The sequence below is a fragment of the Nerophis lumbriciformis genome, linkage group LG04 (genome assembly GCF_033978685.3).
Source record: "Nerophis lumbriciformis linkage group LG04, RoL_Nlum_v2.1, whole genome shotgun sequence".
Lineage (NCBI taxonomy): Eukaryota > Metazoa > Chordata > Actinopteri > Syngnathiformes > Syngnathidae > Nerophis > Nerophis lumbriciformis.
This window is the reverse complement of record NC_084551.2, coordinates 57609075-57628466: the sequence shown is the minus strand read 5'-3', so window position 1 is coordinate 57628466 and position 19392 is coordinate 57609075. Positions and strand designations below refer to the sequence as shown.

Sequence of the window (19392 nt, the reverse complement as noted above, 5' to 3'; positions counted from 1 at the left end):
CGGCCGTAGCTCGGAAACGAGCCGCCTTTCGTGTCCCGACGTGAAGTTTGGACTCCTCTTGGCGACGTTGCGGATCACTTGATCCAACGGCCAAACTCCCAGATTCGAGGACCCGGTACAGGCGGCAGACTTTGCGGGGAAAAATATCAAAATAGGAGTTGCACCGAACTCTGTCTCGGGGGCACACTAACATGCTAGCTGATTAATGCTGTCTAGGACTACAAATCCCAGGAGCGTAAGATACCTTTCTAGATCCTTACTGGGGTAGTGTTGCTACTGGCTTTGTTCTGGGCTCGCTTTGGCTAACATGACTTCTATTTAAGTTTGTCAAAGTCTTGTTGACTTTTACTCGGACAGTGTTGTTGCCAGAGGTACTACAGTTTGACGACAAGCACCCACCCTGCATGCTAGGCCCAAAGATGGCAAACTCCTCATTGTACCAGTGAATTTATTTCAAGTCCGGAACTAGAATCTATGAGGGGAGGGAAAGGCTTCACCGCTATGTTTTACGGGTAAGAGGATTTAGATTTTTTCCGGACTTTACTCCGGCCGTAGCTCGGAAACGAGCCGACTTTCATGTAAAGTTTGGACTCCTCATCATGGCGACGTTGTGGATCACTTGATCCAACGGCCAGACTCCCAGATTCGAGGATCCGGTACAGGCGGCAGACTTTCCGGGGAAAAATATCAAAATAGGAGTTGCACCGGACTCTGTCTCTAGCTGATCAATGCTGTCAAGGACTACAAATCCCAGGAGCGTAAGATACCTTTTCTAGATCCTCACTCGGGTTGTGTCACTACTTATTTTGAAAAGTATGGAAATAGCAAACTATCGGTATGGGGACGACCCTCCACTAAACACGCATACCTGTCACTAGCCCTGTGGTGTCACCGTTTGAAAGAATTCAACTTGAATAAAGTCCGATCCCTACAATGATAAGAATGAAAAAACAATGCATGTGCTGCCGGGCACAAAATGGCTGAATAAACCAAAGCCTGTTTTTCTCCTGGATTGAACCAATCATCCACAAAAAAGGTTTTTATTGAAATGTGCAATAATTGTCATCATCCCAGTTGTACACGACCAATGTGGTAGAGTCAATGTGTCTGGCAGACTTATCCTGTCTCGGGAGACTGCGTGTTGACGATGTCCGAGGTGGAGGGGGGAGAAGGTGTGCCGGCGTATTCCGTCCTGGTCCAGCAGCACAGCACCAAAGGTGCCGGAGTCTCTCGAACTGTGGAGCTCCAAGTCTACGACATGCAGCTCACCATGGAGGCGGGCGTCGTGTGGGCCATCAAGGTACTTCTTGCTAGCATGCTAACTGTTAGCATGTGAGCATCAGCTACATTTTTGGTATGAACTCACCATAAAACTGCCGTAGCACTTTCGGTACTTAGAGGTATCCCTTTAGGTGGTTGCATGCTAACTGTTAGCATATGCGCATGATATAAAACCACTACAGAACTGCCATTGCAATTTCTTTCTGGGTGGTAGCATGCTAACTGTTAGCATTTAACTCTTTTTTTTTTTTGTGTGTGTAAAATCACCATAAATCTGCAATAGCACTTTTAGTACTTAGAGGTATCCTTTTAGGTGGTTGGTGGTCTGGTACTGTGTAGTTCCTCGAGCATGCATAACATGCTAACTAATTTAATTAATGTTTTATATTTAAAAGATACAAGCTAAAACCATCACAGACTGTCTTTCCGTATGGTAGCACACTAACTGTTAGCATTTTGTACATGTTTCTGCGTAAGATCACTATAGCACTTTTGGTACATAGCGGTCTCCTTTTAGGTGGTTAGCATGCTAATTGTTCTTTGTATTAGCACAAAGCTACGTGGTGTGTTTGTGTGAGTCAGGTGGACGACGTCAGAGTGCCCCTTCCCGCGTGGCTAGCGGACGGACAAGTGCTAGTGTATCAGAGCGGCATCAACGTGGTGGTCCAGACGGACTTCCACCTCAAGCTGGTCTTCGACTGCGTGGCAGGCGTCATCCTCCAGATCCCGTCCACCTACGGAGGTCTACCAGCCGGTCTCTGCGGGAACTTCGACGGCCTCGCGTCGGACGAGCCGCCGTCAAACATCTCGGCGTTGGTGGCGGAGAAGGAAGGCGTGGCCTGTGGGACCGGCTGCGGAGACACGCCCTGTCCCGACACGGCTGGACCCAAGACCCCGGAGGCTGAAGACGCCTGTGGCGTCATCAAGGACCCGCTGGGACCTTTGGCAGGATGTCACGCCTCCATAGCGCCGACAGCCCACTTTGATACCTGCGTCAGGTAGGAACATCTCCAAACTCCATCTTCTACCCTCAAACCATCTCAACGTCTCCAATGGAGGTCCCAGAAACTAGAACACAGTAGAACCTCAGTTTACCATCTTGGCAATTGCTAACTGTTAGCATTTGAGCTGTTTGCATCATTTTCCAAACTTAGACGGTCCTAAGTAAAATGATTATAGAACTTTAGAACTTTTAGCACGTATCGCTGTCTTTCAGGTGATAGCATGCTAACTGTTAGCATCTATGCCTTACTACTCTTCTTCTCTATTATTAGGGTGACCAGGTGTCCGGATTTAGGCCGGACAGTCTGGATTTTTAATGCCCTGTCCGGCGTCCGGCGCAGCTTCAAGCCGGACACGTATTTGTCCTCCTTTTGAGGCACTAGGCTTGAAGAGCAGAGTTTTTTCATCTTTGCTGGGCTGCAGCGCGATAGCCAATCAAAGACCGTAAAAAATGCCCCCAACGCAGTAACGTATCAAATGATTGGCTAAGAGCGGTGTCGGATACAAATCTGCTTATCATTGGTTAAAAAAGTAAACAAGGGTCCATGTGCTGCTCAGAGGTGGGTAGTAACGCGCTACATTTACTCCGTTACATCTACTTGAGTAACTTTTGGGATAAATTGTACTTCTAAGAGTAGTTTTAATGCAACATACTTTTACTTTTACTTGAGTATATTTATAGAGAAGAAACGCTACTTTTACTCCGCTACTTTTATCTACATTCAGCTCGCTACTCGCTACTAATTTTTATCGATCTGTTAATGCACGCTTTGTTTGTTTTGGTCTGTCAGACAGGCCTTCATAGTGCCTGCGTTTCAACAAATACAGTCACTGGTGACGTTCACTCCGTTCCACCAATCAGATGCAGTCACTGGTGACGTTGGACCAATCAAACAGAGCCAGGTGGTCACATGACCTGACTTAAACAAGTTGAAAAACTTATTGGGGTGTTACCATTTAGTGATCAATTGTACGGAATATGTACTGTACTGTGCAATCTACTAATACAAGTTCCAATCAATCAATCAAAAGTGTGAAGGAAAAAATAAAAATTTTTACGCCCCGTCAAAAGCCTAAAGACTGACTGCACAGTTCCTGTCTTCACAATAAAAGTGCCGCTCCATCGCGCCTGCGCTTTCAAAATAAGAGTCTCCGAAAGCCTTCGCAAACAAGCTAGCAAGCTACAGAGTTTGCCGCCAATGTATTTCTTGTAAAGTGTATAATAACGAATATGGAAGCTGGACATATAAGATGCCAAAAACCAACCACTTTCATGTGGTATTAGACAGAAAGGAGGAACTTTTTTTCTCCTCCATTTGAAAACGTGGACGTTTGTCATCACTACTGTCTGATTACAATCAATGCAAGTCATCAGAATCAGGTAATACACCAACTTATATTCTTGTCTTCATGAAAGAAATGAATCTATATGTGTTAAACATGCATGTATATTCATTAAAACACTATTAACATGTAAACAAAAACGGCAAAAAAAATAAAAAAAATTATATACTGTATATATCAATGTATGTATATATATATATATATATATATATATATATATATATATATATATATATATATATATATATATATATATATATATGTGTGTGTATATATATATATATATATATATATATGTGTGTGTGTGTGTATGTATATATATATATATATATATATATATATATGATATGTGTGTGTATGTTACTCATCAGTTACTCAGTACTTGAGTAGTTTTTTTACAACATACTTTTTACTTTTACTCAAGTAAATATTTGGGTGACTACTCCTTACTTTTACTTGAGTAATAAATCTCTAAAGTAACAGTACTCTTACTTGAGTACAATTTCTGGCTACTCTACCCACCTCTGGTGCTGCTGCGGCATAACATTGACAGAAAGTTAGCATCATGCCAAAACGCAAGACCTCGTTTAATTCTGAATGGATAAAAGAGCACGAATTTATAACGAAAAGCATCCATCCATCCATCCATTTTCTACCGCTTATTCCCTTTGGGGTCGCGGGGGGCGCTGGAGCCTATCTCAGCTACAATCGGGCGGAAGGCGGGGTACACCCTGGACAAGTCGCCACCTCATCGCAGGGCCAACACAGATAGACAGACAACATTCACACTCACATTCACACTCTAGGGCCAATTTAGTGTTGCCAATCAACTTATCCCCAGGTGCATGTCTTTGGAGGTGGGAGGAAGCCGGAGTACCCGGAGGGAACCCACGTAGTCACGGGGAGAACATGCAAACTCCACACAGAAAGATCCCGAGCCCGGGATTGAACCCAAGACTACTCAGGACCTTCGTATTGTGAGGCAGATGCACTAACCCCTCTGCCACCGTGAAGCAGGCGAAAAGCAGTCGAGACTCATTCCATGGCTTCTGCACACTTTGTCGATGTGATGTCGACGTAAGTAGTCAGGGGAAAGCTGCAATTGAACGGCATGCGGGTACGGATAAACATAAAAGTAATAAACATGCGGCAGGTACCTCTTCAATGAGGACATTTTTTCATGCAGTTTCGTCGCCCCTGGATGACAAGATAACTGCTGCGGAGCTGTGCAAGGTGTACCATGCTGTAAAGCAGTGGTTCTCAAATGGTACCCTGGGGGTATGTAATGTAATGTAAGTTCATAAACTGAACATCAACTCAAGTAGGCTATTTCATTCATTACCATAAACCCAGAGTTTCCCCCATGCCATGATGGTTTGACCCTCACTAAAATGTCTGTCAAAAAGAACTGTGAAAAGAAATGCAACAATGCAATATTCAGTGTTGACAGCTAGATTTTTTGTAGACATGTTCCATAAATATTGATGTTAAAGATTTCTTTTTTTGTGAAGAAATGTTTAGAATTAAGTTCCTGAATCCAGATGGATCTCTATTACAATCCCCAAAGAGGGCACTTTAAGTTGATGATTACTTCTATGTGTAGAAATCTTTATTTATAATTGAATCACTTGTTTATTTTTCAACAAGTTTTTAGTTATTTTACATATTTTTTTCCAAATAGTTTAAGAAAGACCACTACAAATGAGCAATATTTTGCACTGTTATACAATTTAATAAATCAGAAACTGATGACATAGTGCTGTATTTTACTTCTGTATCTCTTTTTTTCAACCAAAAATGCTTTGCTCTGATTAGGGGGCACTTGAATTAAAAAAATGTTCACAGGGGGTACATCACTGAAAAAAGGTTGAGAACCACTGCTGTAAAGCATCACCAGTCCTACAGAAGTTTAGACTGCGGCATGAAAGTGGACCGGGAGATTTTCAGTGACTATCCCACAGCTAAAGGGATGGCCTGTGGCCGAACAAAAGCCAAGGCATTGTGCGAGAACGTCATCGCTCACTATTCGGTACAGGAACATACCGACTACATAAAAGAAAACAACCTACCCTTTTCCGTAGCAACCGACGCCTCAAATAAAGGAACAAACAAGTGTTTTCCCATTGTGGTAAGGTATTTTCACTTTGATGAAGGCATCCAACATGTCCTGTTGGATTTTTATAGTGACAGCAACGAAACGTCAGAAGCCATAACAAACCAGCTGCTGGCAAAACTTGAGATGTCTGGCTTAGAGGTGAAAAACATGTCTGCATATGCAGCAGACAATGCCAGTGTCAATTGTGGCAAACATAACAGTGTATCAGAAGCTGAAACTGAGCCAAAAAGATGTGCTCCCTGCAAACTGTTTGGCCCATATTCTGCATAACGCAACCAGATATGCAGCAAGCAGCCTTGATGTTGATGTGGAAAAATTTTTGTGGCATTTTTTTAAAATTATATATGTTAACTACATTTAAGTCCACACATGTTATGCTTTGTGGCACTCTGCACTTGAAAAGATTCATCTCAGTGGTCACTTTTTGAACACCACAATGTATTGAATAAATACAAATACTGTTAACAAACACTTGACTTTAATATTTTTTCCTATTCAGCCACACAAACATCATCTTTAAACCACTCAAAATTGTACTATAAATAAGAGTATACCAGAGTCCTATGTACACCATAGTAATTTATTGATATGCCGCATAATGTCCTCCTTTTTGGTGTCATGGAAATGGTCACCCTAACTCTATTGCTTCTGTTAGAAAACTGTGGAGTGAAATGACTGGCAAAACTCCACAAACACACAAAAAGGGTTTTCATCACTGCCAAAGATTTCAAGTAAATCAACTATTTTCTGTAAGCAAAAAAACAATTTTCGTCAATTAAAAAAATTATTTGCAAATGAAAAAAAAAAATTAAAAATAGTTTTTATTAAATACATTTGCGACCAAAAAAAACTGTTTTCTGGAAGTAAAATAAAAATAAAAAGTAAAAAAACACACAATTTCCTTCAATTAAAATGATTGGCAAGAGGATATCATTAAAACATTAAAAACATTTGAAAGTTTAAAAAAAATTGTTGGTTTTTTTCCAATTAAATAACGAATCAAAACAAACAAAACAAATTTTTCTTGAATTTAACAATTTACAAGTGAAGAAACAAACAAAACAAAAAATTTTCTTGAACTAAAAAAATTACTGGCAAATAAAAAAAAACAATTTCCTTAAATCGAAAAACAATTTGCAGGTTAAAACCCCCCCCCCCCCCCCCCAACAATTTTCTTGAATTAAAAAAATGATTTGCTAGTCAAAGAAAACTATTTTTCTGCAATTGAAACATTTTTTTGCGAGCATAAAAGCAATTTTCTTGAAGTAAAACAAATGATTCGCAAGTAAAAAAAACAACATTTTCTTCATTTGTAAAAACATTCTGCTCGTAAAAAAACTGTTTTTTTTTCAAAATAAAATTTTTTAGCAAGTAGAAAACTATTAACTGCAATTGAAAACTTTATTCGCAAGTAATTCGCAAGAAAAACCATTCGCAGCTAGAAAAAAACAAAAACAAAACGATTTTCAGGTAAAAAACAAAAAAACACATTAAATACAATTTTATTCTATTCAAAAAATGATTTGCAGATTAAAAAAACAATTCTGCAATTGTGAGCATAAAAATAGTTGTCTGGAATTAAAAAACAAAACAAAATGTAAATAACACTTTTTTTTTCTTGAATAAAAATAAATAATTTGCAAGTAGAAAAATACTATTTTCTGCAATTGAAAAAAATGATTTGCCAGCATAAACAATTTTCTTCAAGTTCCAACTTGTGGCAGTAATAACATCCTCACACAGCACCCCAAACAAGCTGAAGCTGTAAGTTAACATTCTAATTGATGCAATGTTATTGATGAATGTGTTATTGATGAATGTGTTATGTGCTTGTGGTCAGCTGGGAAGACTCAGCAGCATCACTTGTGGTTGTAGTGTGAATTACAGCTGCTGCTATTATTATTAATTATTTTTATTCAGCCCTGCGATGAGGTGGCGACTTGTCCAGGGTGTACCCCGCCTTCCGCCCGATTGTAGCTGAGATAAGCTCCAGCGCCCCCGCGACCCCAAAGGGAATAAGCGGTAGAAAATGGATGGATGGATATTTTTATTCAGGCAAATTATCTTATTCAAGTATTTTTTTGTACTTGCAAATAGTTTTTTTTATGGAAGAAAATAGTTTTTATACTTGTAAATCGTTTTTTAATAGAGTAAAATTGTTTTTATATTTGTGAATAAGTAGGTGAAGTAGGTGAAGAAAATAGTTTTTCTACATGCAAATCATTTTTTAATAGAGTACAATTGTTTCAATAATTGTGAATATTTTTTTTACCGGCAGAAAATACTTTTCATGCTTAATTGAAGAAAATAGTTTTAATACTTTTTGTTTGTTTTTTAACAAAAATATGTTATTATACTTGCTAATTGTTTGTTTTTTAAAGAAATAAATACTTTTTCTACATGTGAATTGTTTGTTTAGTTGAATAAAATTGTATTTATACTTTAAATTGTTTTATTCATTGAAGAAAATTGTTTATTTGCAAATCATTTGTTTAACAGAGTAAACATTTTTAATGTTGTTTTCCTCTTTGCAAATTGTTTTTTTAAGTGAATGCAAATACTTTTTTCAATAGAGTAAAACATTGTTTTTATAATTGTGAATGTTTTTTTACTGCGGAAAAAATGTTTTTATATTTGTGAATCTTTTTTTTTATAAAAAAAAAATAATTTTTTAAAACGAGTGAATAATGTTTTTAATTGAAATTTTTTATACTTGCCAATCATGTTTTAATCGAAGAAAGTAGTTTTTATACTTGCCAAACGTTATTTTTCATTGAAACATTTTTTTTTATCCTTGTGAATCCTTTTTTTAATAGATGTAAATTGTTTATATTCTTGCAAATTTTTTTTTTTTTTAAAGAAAAAGAATGTGTTTATATTTGTGAATCGTTTGTTTAATTGAAGAATTTTTTTATTTTATTTGCAAATATATTTTTTAATAGAGTAAAGTTGTTTTTATAATTGTGAATATTTTTTTTTACCGGCAGAAAATACTTTTCATGCTTGTGAATCGTTTGATTGAAGAAAATTGTTTTAATACTTGTTAATCTTTTTTTTTTTTTAAGAAATAAATATTTTTATACTTGTGAATCTTTTTTTTAAGTGAACAAAATTGTTGTTGTACTTGTGAATCATTTTTTAATAGAGTAAAATTGTTTTTACAATTGTGAATATATTTTTTACTGCACATTTGTTTTTATACTTAAATGGAAGAACATCGTTTTTTTATACTTTTATAAAATAGTTTTTATACTTAAAAAAAAAGAAGTTTATTGGCAGTAAATAGTTTTTATACTTGCCATTCATGTTTTAATGGAAGGAAACGTTTTTTTTTTTTTACTTGTGAACTTGAGTAAGAACATTTTGGAGTGTTTGCCAGTAGTTTGTACAGTACAGTACAGTACAGTTTGTGCCAGTATTTTGTACAATCCTGCTGGTTTTTCTGCAGCAGCAAAATGAATGGTCCAGTCAGGAAGTCCTAATTTGGTCATGTGACGCTCCTGACTTAGTGACTGGGGGACAAGACAACCAATGTGTGCTGTCGCCTTCAGGGAGGTGTCGGCTGCAGGACGCCACCAAGACGCGGCGTGTGCTCACGTACAGAACTATGTCAGCGCTTGTCAACTCGCTGCTGCCAACGTCAGCAAATGGAGGAGCGACACTTTCTGTCGTAAGTCGGAGCTTTTCTTCCATTGAGTACGCTAACGTCTCTGATGTTAGCACGATGATGCTAGCTTGATTACATTACGATAGCAGGTAGAAATATGCATGAAAACACTCCTACAGACATCACACAAGGGACGCTTTAGTAAGGAAATAGTTTTAGTTCTATTGTAATATTGGTTTTGGTATTGGTTTTACTTCCGGTTCAAGGCAAAACAGGAAGTGCGTGTATAAGTATATATGTAGCAATCTTTGAAGTGTGAAATGAGATGTAGTGTGAGGTGTGTTTGTCTTGGCAGCGCTCACCTGTCCGCCAGGAAGTCACTATGAGCTGTGCTCGTCCTCCTGCTCGTCCACCTGTGTCTCTCTGGAGCGGTCCGATCCCTGCCCCGTGTGCCAGGAGGGTTGCCAGTGCGATGTCGGCCTCCTGTCCGACGGCGAGCGCTGCGTGCCGGTGGACAAGTGCGGCTGCTGGGCAGACGGACATTATTACATGGTAAGGTCTCTGCTGCGCCAAGGACCACACCCGGTCCTTAGGACGTTCCGGGTCAAAGCTATGGTCGCGATGAGCGTTGAGACGGTGTGTTCTCCTTGCAGTCAGAGACCTCGGTCCTCACGGAGGACTGTTCCGAGCGATGCGTGTGCCAGTCTGGACAGCTGACCTGCAGGCCAGCAGGGTGCCAGGAGGAGGAGGAGTGCGCCATCAAGGACGGAACCCTGGGCTGCTTCCCCACAGGTCAGTCCTCAACCCACAAGCTGATCCTCCGTTTGAGGGGATGGAGTCAGTCCCAGCCGCCTGTGGACTAAACGACAGCACGCGTACCGACCATCTTTGCCACCTGCTAGAAAGTGACTGCTTCAGTCATGGTTTTTCTCCTCGTATCTGTGTCAGTGATTCCGACACAGCAAGTTGGTTTTTAGCAGGCTTTTGTTTGGTGTTTTGTTCTTGTTTGATTCGTAAAGAGTTGTATAGAATACATCGTGCTTTTGTTTCAGACGCTGGAATACGTTTTTGAAACAAACTTTTTGAAACAGTGCGGCGTCTTCAGTAATGCGGACGCTGTATCGATCTGTTGTGGTGAGGAAGGAGCTGAGCCGGAAGGCAAAGCTCTCAATTTACCGGTCGATCTACGTTCCCATCCTCACCTATGGTCATGAGCTTTGGGTTATGACCAAAAGGACAAGATCACGGGTACAAGCGGTCCAAATGAGTTTCCTCCGCCGGGTGGCAGGGCTCTCCCTTAGAGATAGGGTGAGAAGCTCTGCCATCCGGGAAGAGCTCTAAGTAAAGCTGCTGCTCCTCCATATCGAGAGGAGCCAGGTGAGGTGGTTTGGTCATCTGGTCAGGATGCCACCCGAACGCCTCCCTAGGGAGGTGTTTAGGGCACATCCGGCCGGCCTCAGGAAGTCCTGTGGGAAGTGCTCAGAGAGTATGGGGAATCTGCAGAGGTGGGTAGAGGAGCCAGAAATTGTACTCAAGTAAGAGTACTGTTACTTTAGAGATTTATTACTCAAGTAAAAGTAATGAGTAGTCACCCAAATATTTACTTGAGTAAAAGTAAAAAGTATGTTGTGAAAAAACTACTCAAGTACTGAGTAACTGATGAGTAACATACACACACATATCATATCATATATATATATATATATATATATATATATATATATATATATATATATATATATACACATACATTGATATATACAGTATATCATTTATATTTATTTTGCCGTTTTTGTTTACATGTTAAAGGTGTTTTAATGAATATACATGCATGTTTAACACATATAGATTCCTTTCTTTCATGTTGACAAGAATATAAGTTGGTGTATTACCTGATTCTGATGACTTGCATTGATTGTAATCAGACAGCAGTGCTTAACGTCCACGTTTTAAAATGCAGGAGAAAAAAAGTTCCTCCTTTCTGTCTAATACCACATGAAAGTGGTTGGTTTTTGGTATCTTATTTGTCCAGCTTCCATATTCGTTTTCACACACTTTACAAGAAATACATTGGCGGCAAATTCCGTAGCTTGCTAGCTTGTTTGCGCTGGCTTTCGGAGACTCTTATTTTGAAAGCGCAGGCGCGATGGAGCGGCACTTTTATTGTGAAGACAGGAACTGTGCAGTCAGTCTTTAGGCTTGTGACGGGATGTACGTTTGAAATAAAAAAGTGTCTTTTTTCCTTCACACTTTTGATTGATTGATTGAAACTTGTATTAGTAGATTGCACAGTACAGTACATATTCCGTACAATTGACCACTAAATGGTAACACCCCAATAAGTTTTTCAACTTGTTTAAGTCAGGTCATGTGACCACCTGGCTCTGTTTGATTGGTCCAACGTCACCAGTGACTGCATCTGATTGGTGGAACGGAGTCAAACGTCACTAGTGACTGCATTTTATTGGTGGAACGGAGTGAAACGTCACCAGTAAGGCACTTTGAAGGTCTGTCTGACAGACCAAAACAAACAAAGCGTGCATTAACAGATCGATAAAAATTAGTAGCGAGTAGCGAGCTGAATGTAGATAAAAGTAGCGGAGTAAAAGTAGCGTTTCTTCTCTATAAATATACTCAAGTAAAAGTAAAAGTAAGTTGCATTAAAACTACTCTTAGAAGTACAATTTATCCCAAAAGTTACTCAAGTAGATGTAACGGAGTAAATGTAGCGCGTTACTACCCACCTCTGGGAATCGGACTGTCTGATTGTGGAGGTCCACTCCCTGTACGATCAGTGTCAGAGCTCGGTCCGCATTGCCAGTAGTAAGTTGGACCTGTTTCCTGTGAGGGTTGGACTCCGCCAAGGCTGCCCTTTGTCACCCATTCTGTTCATAACTTTTATGGACAGAAGTTCTAGGCGCAGTCAGGGCGTTGAGGGGATCCGGTTTGGCTGAAGGATTAGGTCTCTGCCTTTTGCAGATGATGTGGTCCTGATGGCTTCATCTGGCCAGGATCTTCAGCTCTCACTGGATCGGTTCGCAGCCGAGTGTGAAGCGACTGGGATGAGAATCAGCACCTCCGAGTCTGAGTCCATGGTTCTTGCCTGGAAAAGGGTGGAGTGCCATCCTCGGGTTGGGGAAGAGATCTTGCCCCAAGTGGAGGAGTTCAAGGCACCTCGGAGTGGATCGTGAGATCGACAGGCGGATCGGTGCGTCGTCTTCAGTAATGTGGACGCCGTATCAATCCGTTGTGGAGAAGAAGAAGCTGAGCCGTAAGGCAAAGCTCTCAATTTACCGGTCGACCTACGTTCCCATCCTCACCTATGGTCATGATCTTTGGGTTATGACCCGAAAAGACAAGACCACGGGTACAAGCGGCCCAAATGAGTTTCCTCTGCTGGGTGGCGTGGCTCTCCCTTAGAGATAGGGTGAGAAACTCTGTCATCCGAGAGGAGCTCAAAGTAAAGCCGCTGCTCTTCCGCATGGAGAGGAGCCAGATGAGGTGGTTCGGGCATCTGGTCAGGATGCCACCCAAACACCTCCCTAGGGAGGTTTTTAGGGCACGTCCGACCGGTAGGAGGCCACGGGGAAGACCCAGGACACGTTGGGAAGACTATGTCTCCCGGCTGGCCTGGGAACGCCTCGGGATCCCCCGGCAGGAGCTGGACGAAGTGGCTGGGGAGAGGGAAGTCTGGGCTTCTCTGCTTAGGCTGCTGCCCCCACGATCCCACCTCGGATAAGCGAAAGAAGATGGATGGATAGACTTTTTGAAACCAACTTTGCTGCATGCAGACATTCCTTCCACGCCTGTTGCCACAAAACCAAACCACTGACGACAACTTTTCTTTTCTTTGGAACTAACGTCTTGCTCTTGTTTGCATCATCACTGGCCATGTTTTGGGGGAGGGCAAAATATGCCAGAGGACAGAAAACAATGAGGTTTTATTTTGGAAATCATCTGCAACAAAAAAGCTCGAATTTAGGGTTAAAGATCTCGCAGTAACGTTGATATGTTTTGGGGGGAGCGAGTACTTCTTACCCCACACCGTTTACTTCATCGCTGTGATGACCTTTGCTTGTTCCAGATCCGTGTGCGGAGGTTTCTTGCCGGACCAAGGAGGTCTGTGAAGTATCAGAAGGCCAAGGGGTTTGTGTTCCTGAAAGCAGCGTTTTGTGCTGGGCCTTTGGGGATCCGCACTACACCACCTTTGACGGCTGGAGCTACTCCTTCCAGGGAACATGTACCTACGTCCTTGTCAACACCACAGGTCTGTCACGCACCCCAAGTCTGCATTGCGAGTCACCTTTGCAGTATTCATTTCCATTTGCAGTCCGACGTACAAAGTACTCTATGAAAGATCCTCAGGGTATTCAATCCACCTGCAACTGAACTGTTTAGTTTTTCTTAGAAGACCTTTTGTCCCTCATCCAAGTAGACTTCATGACCATGGACTTAGATTGGTCACATCTAGTCTTAAACTTGGATTGGTCACATCTAGTCTGAGACTGAGATTGGTCACATCTAGTTTTATACTGAGATTGGTCAGATCTAGTCTTAGACTTAGATTGGTCACATCTAGTCTTAGACTTAGATTGGTCACATCTAGTCCTAGACTTAGATTGGTCACATCTAGTCTTAGACTTAGATTGGTCACATCTAGTCTTAGACTTAGATTAGTCACATCTTATCTTAGATTTAGAATTGTCACATCTAGTCTTGGGTTTAGATTGGTTACATCTAATCTTAGATTTAGATTGGTCAGATCTAGTCTTAGACTTAGTTAGATTGGTCACAACTAGTCTTAGACTTAAATTGGTCACATCTAGTCTCAGACTTAGATTGGTCACATCTAGTCTTGGACTTACATGGGTCGCAATCAATAGAATCATTTGCAGAATCTTTACAATCATTTGAAGAATCTTTACAATCGTTTACAGAATCATTAGAATCGTTTGCAAAATCAGTATATTGATTGCAGATTCATTAGAATCATTAGAAGTGTTTACAGAATCATTAGAATCATTTGCAGAATCATTAGAATTGTTTACAGAATCATTAGAATCATTTGCAGAATCATTAGAATCATTAGAAGTGTTTACAGAATCATTAGAATCATTTGCAGAATCATTAGACTCGTTTACAGAATCATTAGAATTGTTTACAGAATCATTAGAATCATTTGCAGAATCATTAGAATCATTAGAATTGTTTACAGAATCATTAGAATCGTTTGCAGAATCATTAGGATCATTTACAGAATCATTAGAATCGTTTGCAGAATCATTGGAATCGTTTGCAGAATCATTGGAATCGTTTACAGAATCATTAGAATCGTTTGCAGAATCATTGGAATCGTTTAAAGAATCATGGAAACGTTTACAGAATCATTAGAATCATTTATAGAATCATTGGAATAGTTTACAGAATCATTAGAATCGTTTGCAGAATCATTGGAATCGTTTAAAGAAACGCCAGAATCGCTCCACATTCCACAAAACAAAGTCCATTAATGAACGGAGGAGTTGCATGTGAAAGAACTTGCAGAGAACCCTGACCTCAAACCCATCCAACAAGCTCTGACCGTGGACAAAGAATAGCCCGAGACTAACGACCTGTTCCACCTTGGCCAGGTGCTGATCCCTCCCTGCCAGGGGTTACCGTGACAACCAAGAACGAGCTGCGCGGGAACTCCGAAGGCTCTTTTGTGCGCTCGGCCACGGTGAAGTTGATGGGCCACACCCTCTCCCTGCCCAAGGACCAGAGAGGCTTCATCCTGGTAGGTCTCACCTCGGAACCACGTTCATGCAAAGATGTTGGTGGTTGACCGAGGACATTGTGGGTGCGGCTTATACACGGGTGTGCTCTCTAGTCCGGAAAATATAGTCATCTTCCACCAAATGGGGGGAAAAACATGTTATTTTGTAGACTAACAGTTACTACAATGCTTCCTGTCTCCTTGGTTTTGCGTCGTCTAACATTCAAAATAACGGTAATCTTCCACCAAATGGGGGTCAACACATGGTATTTTTTTAGACTAACAGATATTATAATGCTTCCTGTCTCCTTGGTTTCTCGTCGCCTAACGTTCAATATACGGTCATCTTCCACCAAATGGGGGGCAGGGGGGATGTTATTTTGTAGACTGACAGATACTACAATGCTTCCTTTCTCCTTTGTTTTGCGTGGTCAATCATTCAATATGCGGTCATCTTCCACCAAATGGGTGGGGAAAACTTGTTATTTTGTAGACTAACAGATACTACAAGGCTTTCTGTCTCCTTTGTTTTGTTTCGTCTAACATTCAAAATGCGGTAATCTTCCACCAAATGGGGAAAAACATGTTGTTCTGTAGATTAACAGATACTACAATGCTTCCTGTCTTCTTGGTTTTGCGTCATCTAACATTCAGTTCTCCGTTTTCCTTTTGTAGATTGATGGCGTGAAGACGGGTCTCCCGGTCTTCCTTGAAGGAGGTAGCCTTTCCATAACATTGCAAGGAATGAGAGGCGTCCTCCAGACTGATTTCGGGATCTCCGTCACGTTCGACTGGTCCACGCTGGTCATGGTTTCGCTCAGCAGCAGCTATTACGGTAACGTGGCCGGCCTCTGCGGCAACTACAACGGCGACAAGGAGGATGAGATGACCACCTCGGGGGGGCGCACAGCCGCCAACGTGACAAACTGGGCGGGGACGTGGAGCGTTCCCGACGGCGACCCCTTCTGCTACCATTACTGCGATGGAGTGTGTCCTCAGTGCTCTGAGGAAGACCGCATCAGGTAACGTTCCACAGGTGGGGCCATAGTGGCGAAATGCCGCCTCACCGTGGGTCTTTGTTCTGGTGTTTGGTAAAGCTAAAAGGCGGTTCCAGAGGACCTCAGGATCCGCGAGGGTTGAAACGGTAAAGGGAGGTCAGATAGGTAAGAAGGTGCAAGGCCATTAAGACATTTAAAAACGAATGATCAAATTTAAAAAAATCCACCCTGAAGCGGACGGGGAGCCAATGCAGAGACTTTAAAACTGGTGTAATGTGCGCCAGGGTCGGCTAGCGTATTCTGTACTTTTAAAGGTACATGCGCAATTCTGTCTGTACTACCAGGTACCATTTCACGTCAAAACTTCTCTGTGGGAAGACTTTCACTGGAAAAAGGTCACAATCTCACCAAGTGTGCATTTCTAATTTGTAGTCAAAATATCTAAACCAACTTCATACAAGTCCCAGTCCCCTCCCTCTCCAGTTTTCCAGTGAGACGTAAGAACTTGTTTTTAGGTTCAGTACTATTTTGGATCATGACAGCACGAGTAAGTATAATTAATAACACGTTTAATCGCTGATTTCACTTTTAAGTCTTTAAAACTTGATTTATAATGTCTTATTTCAAGAAATCCTACCAAGGCAATTTGGACTTGTTCCATTGGCAGATTTTCTTTTTGCTCATTACAAGCAAAATTTCTTGTATTCATGTTGTTTTATTCCTTTTAAGAGGGGCATTCGCAATAATTCTGAAGAACAAAGAACATTTGTGGCATGAAAATGTGCAATTGGAGAAAATGTGGCAGTTTTGTGGACAGAATGAGCTGAACATTTTTACTGGAGATAGACCGATGTGGTTTTTTCAAGGCCGATACCAATACCGATTATTAGTAGTGAAGGAGTTTGATAAGTGATATTTGGAGGTGATATTGATTTGCAGTAAGTTATTTAAACATGAATATTATATGTCAATAAACATCTGGACAAGGCTTTAAGTTGTTTTTGGACATTATTTTTTAGGAAAGTAGTGACATAATGTTTGATTTATCATCAAAAAACATCAAACACCTTTATTACGTGTGTCTGTGAGGAACATTTTATTTCTAAATATGGAAAATAGGTCCAAATACAGTGGTGGTGAAAAGTGTACATACACTTGTAAAGAACATCATGTCATGGCTGTCTTGACTTTACAATCATTTCTATTTGTTTGTGATGTAGTGATTGGAGCACATACTTGTTGGTTACAAAAAACATTCATGAAGTTTGCTTCTTTTATGAATTTATTATGGCTCTACTGAAAATGTGAGCAAAACCAAGGAGACAGGAAGCATTGTAGTATCTGTTAGTCTACAATGTAACATGTTTTCCCCACCCATTTGTTGGAAGATTAGCGTATATTGAACGTTAGGTGACGAAAAACCAAGGAGACAGGAAGCATTTTAGTATCTGTTAGTCTAAAAAACATGTTCCCCCCCCCAATTTGGTGAAAGATTACCATATTTTGAATGTTAGATGACGCAAAACCAAGGAGACAGGAAACATTGTAGTATCTGTTAGTCTACAGAACAACATGTTCCCCCCCCCCACCATTTGGTGGAAGATTACCGTATTTTGAATGTTAGACAATGCAAAACAAAGGAGAGCGGAAGCCTTGTAGTATCTGTTAGTCTACAAAATAACATGTTTTCCCCACCCATTTGGTGGAAGATGACCGGATATTGAATGTTAAACAATGCAAAACCAAGGAAACAGGAAGCATTGTAATATCTGTTAGTCTAAAAAATAACATGTTTCTCCCCCCCATTTGGTGGAATATTACCGTATTTTGAATGTTAGACGACGCAAAACAAAGGAGACAGGAAGCATTGTAGTATCTGTTAGTTGACAAAATAACATGTTTTTAAAATCCCTATTTGGTGGAAGATTGCCGTATTTTGAATGTTAGACGACGCAAAGCCAAGGAGACAGGAAGCATTGTAGTATCTGATTCTTCTTCATTTGCGAGTCCCCGACAGTGTGGATCAGGTGTGCTGTCTGCTCCAGGTACACGGGGCCCCAGTACTGCGGCATCCTGAGCGACCAGAAAGGGGCCTTCTCCGGTTGCCACGGCAGCGTGCCGGTGGCGGAGGCGGCGGCGGACTGCCTGTACGACGTGTGCGTCAACGCGGGCCGACGCGAGGTCCTGTGCGAGTCCCTGAGCAACTACATGGCCGAGTGCCAGGAGGCAGGAGCGACTGTGTTGCCATGGAGACAGCAGGCCAACTGCAGTAAGGAACCACCACCACTGTTGACTTATTTGGCCTCTGTGGATTTGTTTGGAGAAAGAAAAAAACACTTTTTTGGGCATTTTGCCAATCAATTTACAATCCGAATGTGAGACAAGAACATGTCTTTCCTTTTTGTGTGCCATAAATGTTGTTTGTTCGCCTCTAAAGCCATTTGAAAACAGCTACAAGTGAAAACAGCTACAAGTGAAAACAGCTACAAGTGAAAACACCTCCAAGTGAAAACAGCTCCAAGTGAAAACAGCTCCAAGTGAAAACAGCTACAAGTGAAAACACCTCCAAGTGAAAACACCTCCAAGTGAAAACACCTCCAAGTGAAAACAGCTACAAGTGAAAACACCTCCAAGTGAAAACAGCTACAAGTGAAAACAGCTACAAGTGAAAACAGCTACAAGTGAAAACACCTAAGAATGAAAACACCTAAGAATGAAAACACCTAAGAGTGAAAACAGCTACAAGTGAAAACACCTCCAAGTGAAAACACCTCCAAGTGAAAACACCTCCAAGTGAAAACACCTCCAAGTGAAAACAGCTCCAAGTGAAAACAGCTCCAAGTGAAAACAGCTCCAAGTGAAAACAGCTACAAGTGAAAACAGCTACAAGTGAAAACAGCTACAAGTGAAAACACCTCCAAGTGAAAACACCTCCAAGTGAAAACACCTCCAAGTGAAAACAGCTACAAGTGAAAACAGCTACAAGTGAAAACACCTCCAAGTGAAAACAGCTACAAGTGAAAACAGCTACAAGTGAAAGCAGCTACAAGTGAAAACACCTCCAAGTGAAAACACCTCCAAGTGGAAACACCTCCAAGTGGAAACACCTCCAAGTGAAAACACCTCCAAGTGAAAACAGCTCCAAGTGAAAACAGCTCCAAGTGAAAACAGCTACAATTGGGCAAAAAGGCTCCATTGACCTGCATGATGACATTGTTATTATTGAAGGCGCTAACACAGAGGAACTACTTTTCTCACATGACCTATTGCACTGCGGCTACATGAAGTA

At 40.9% G+C, this 19392-nt stretch overlaps 1 protein-coding gene across 2 annotated transcripts in view; it reads left to right on the top strand.

Moving 5' to 3' along the window:
* LOC133604919 (IgGFc-binding protein-like) overlaps positions 1-19392 on the top strand; it is a 65230-nt gene that overhangs the window by 33247 nt on the left and 12591 nt on the right. For both annotated transcript variants that reach the window (XM_072913085.1, XM_072913084.1), the window contains 9 exons: positions 1115-1300; positions 1864-2279; positions 9295-9413; positions 9706-9902; positions 10004-10142; positions 13435-13617; positions 14981-15126; positions 15781-16127; positions 18149-18372. In XM_072913085.1, the coding sequence (XP_072769186.1) occupies positions 1115-1300; positions 1864-2279; positions 9295-9413; positions 9706-9902; positions 10004-10142; positions 13435-13617; positions 14981-15126; positions 15781-16127; positions 18149-18372 (1957 nt within the window). The remainder of the gene's footprint in view (positions 1-1114; positions 1301-1863; positions 2280-9294; positions 9414-9705; positions 9903-10003; positions 10143-13434; positions 13618-14980; positions 15127-15780; positions 16128-18148; positions 18373-19392) is intronic.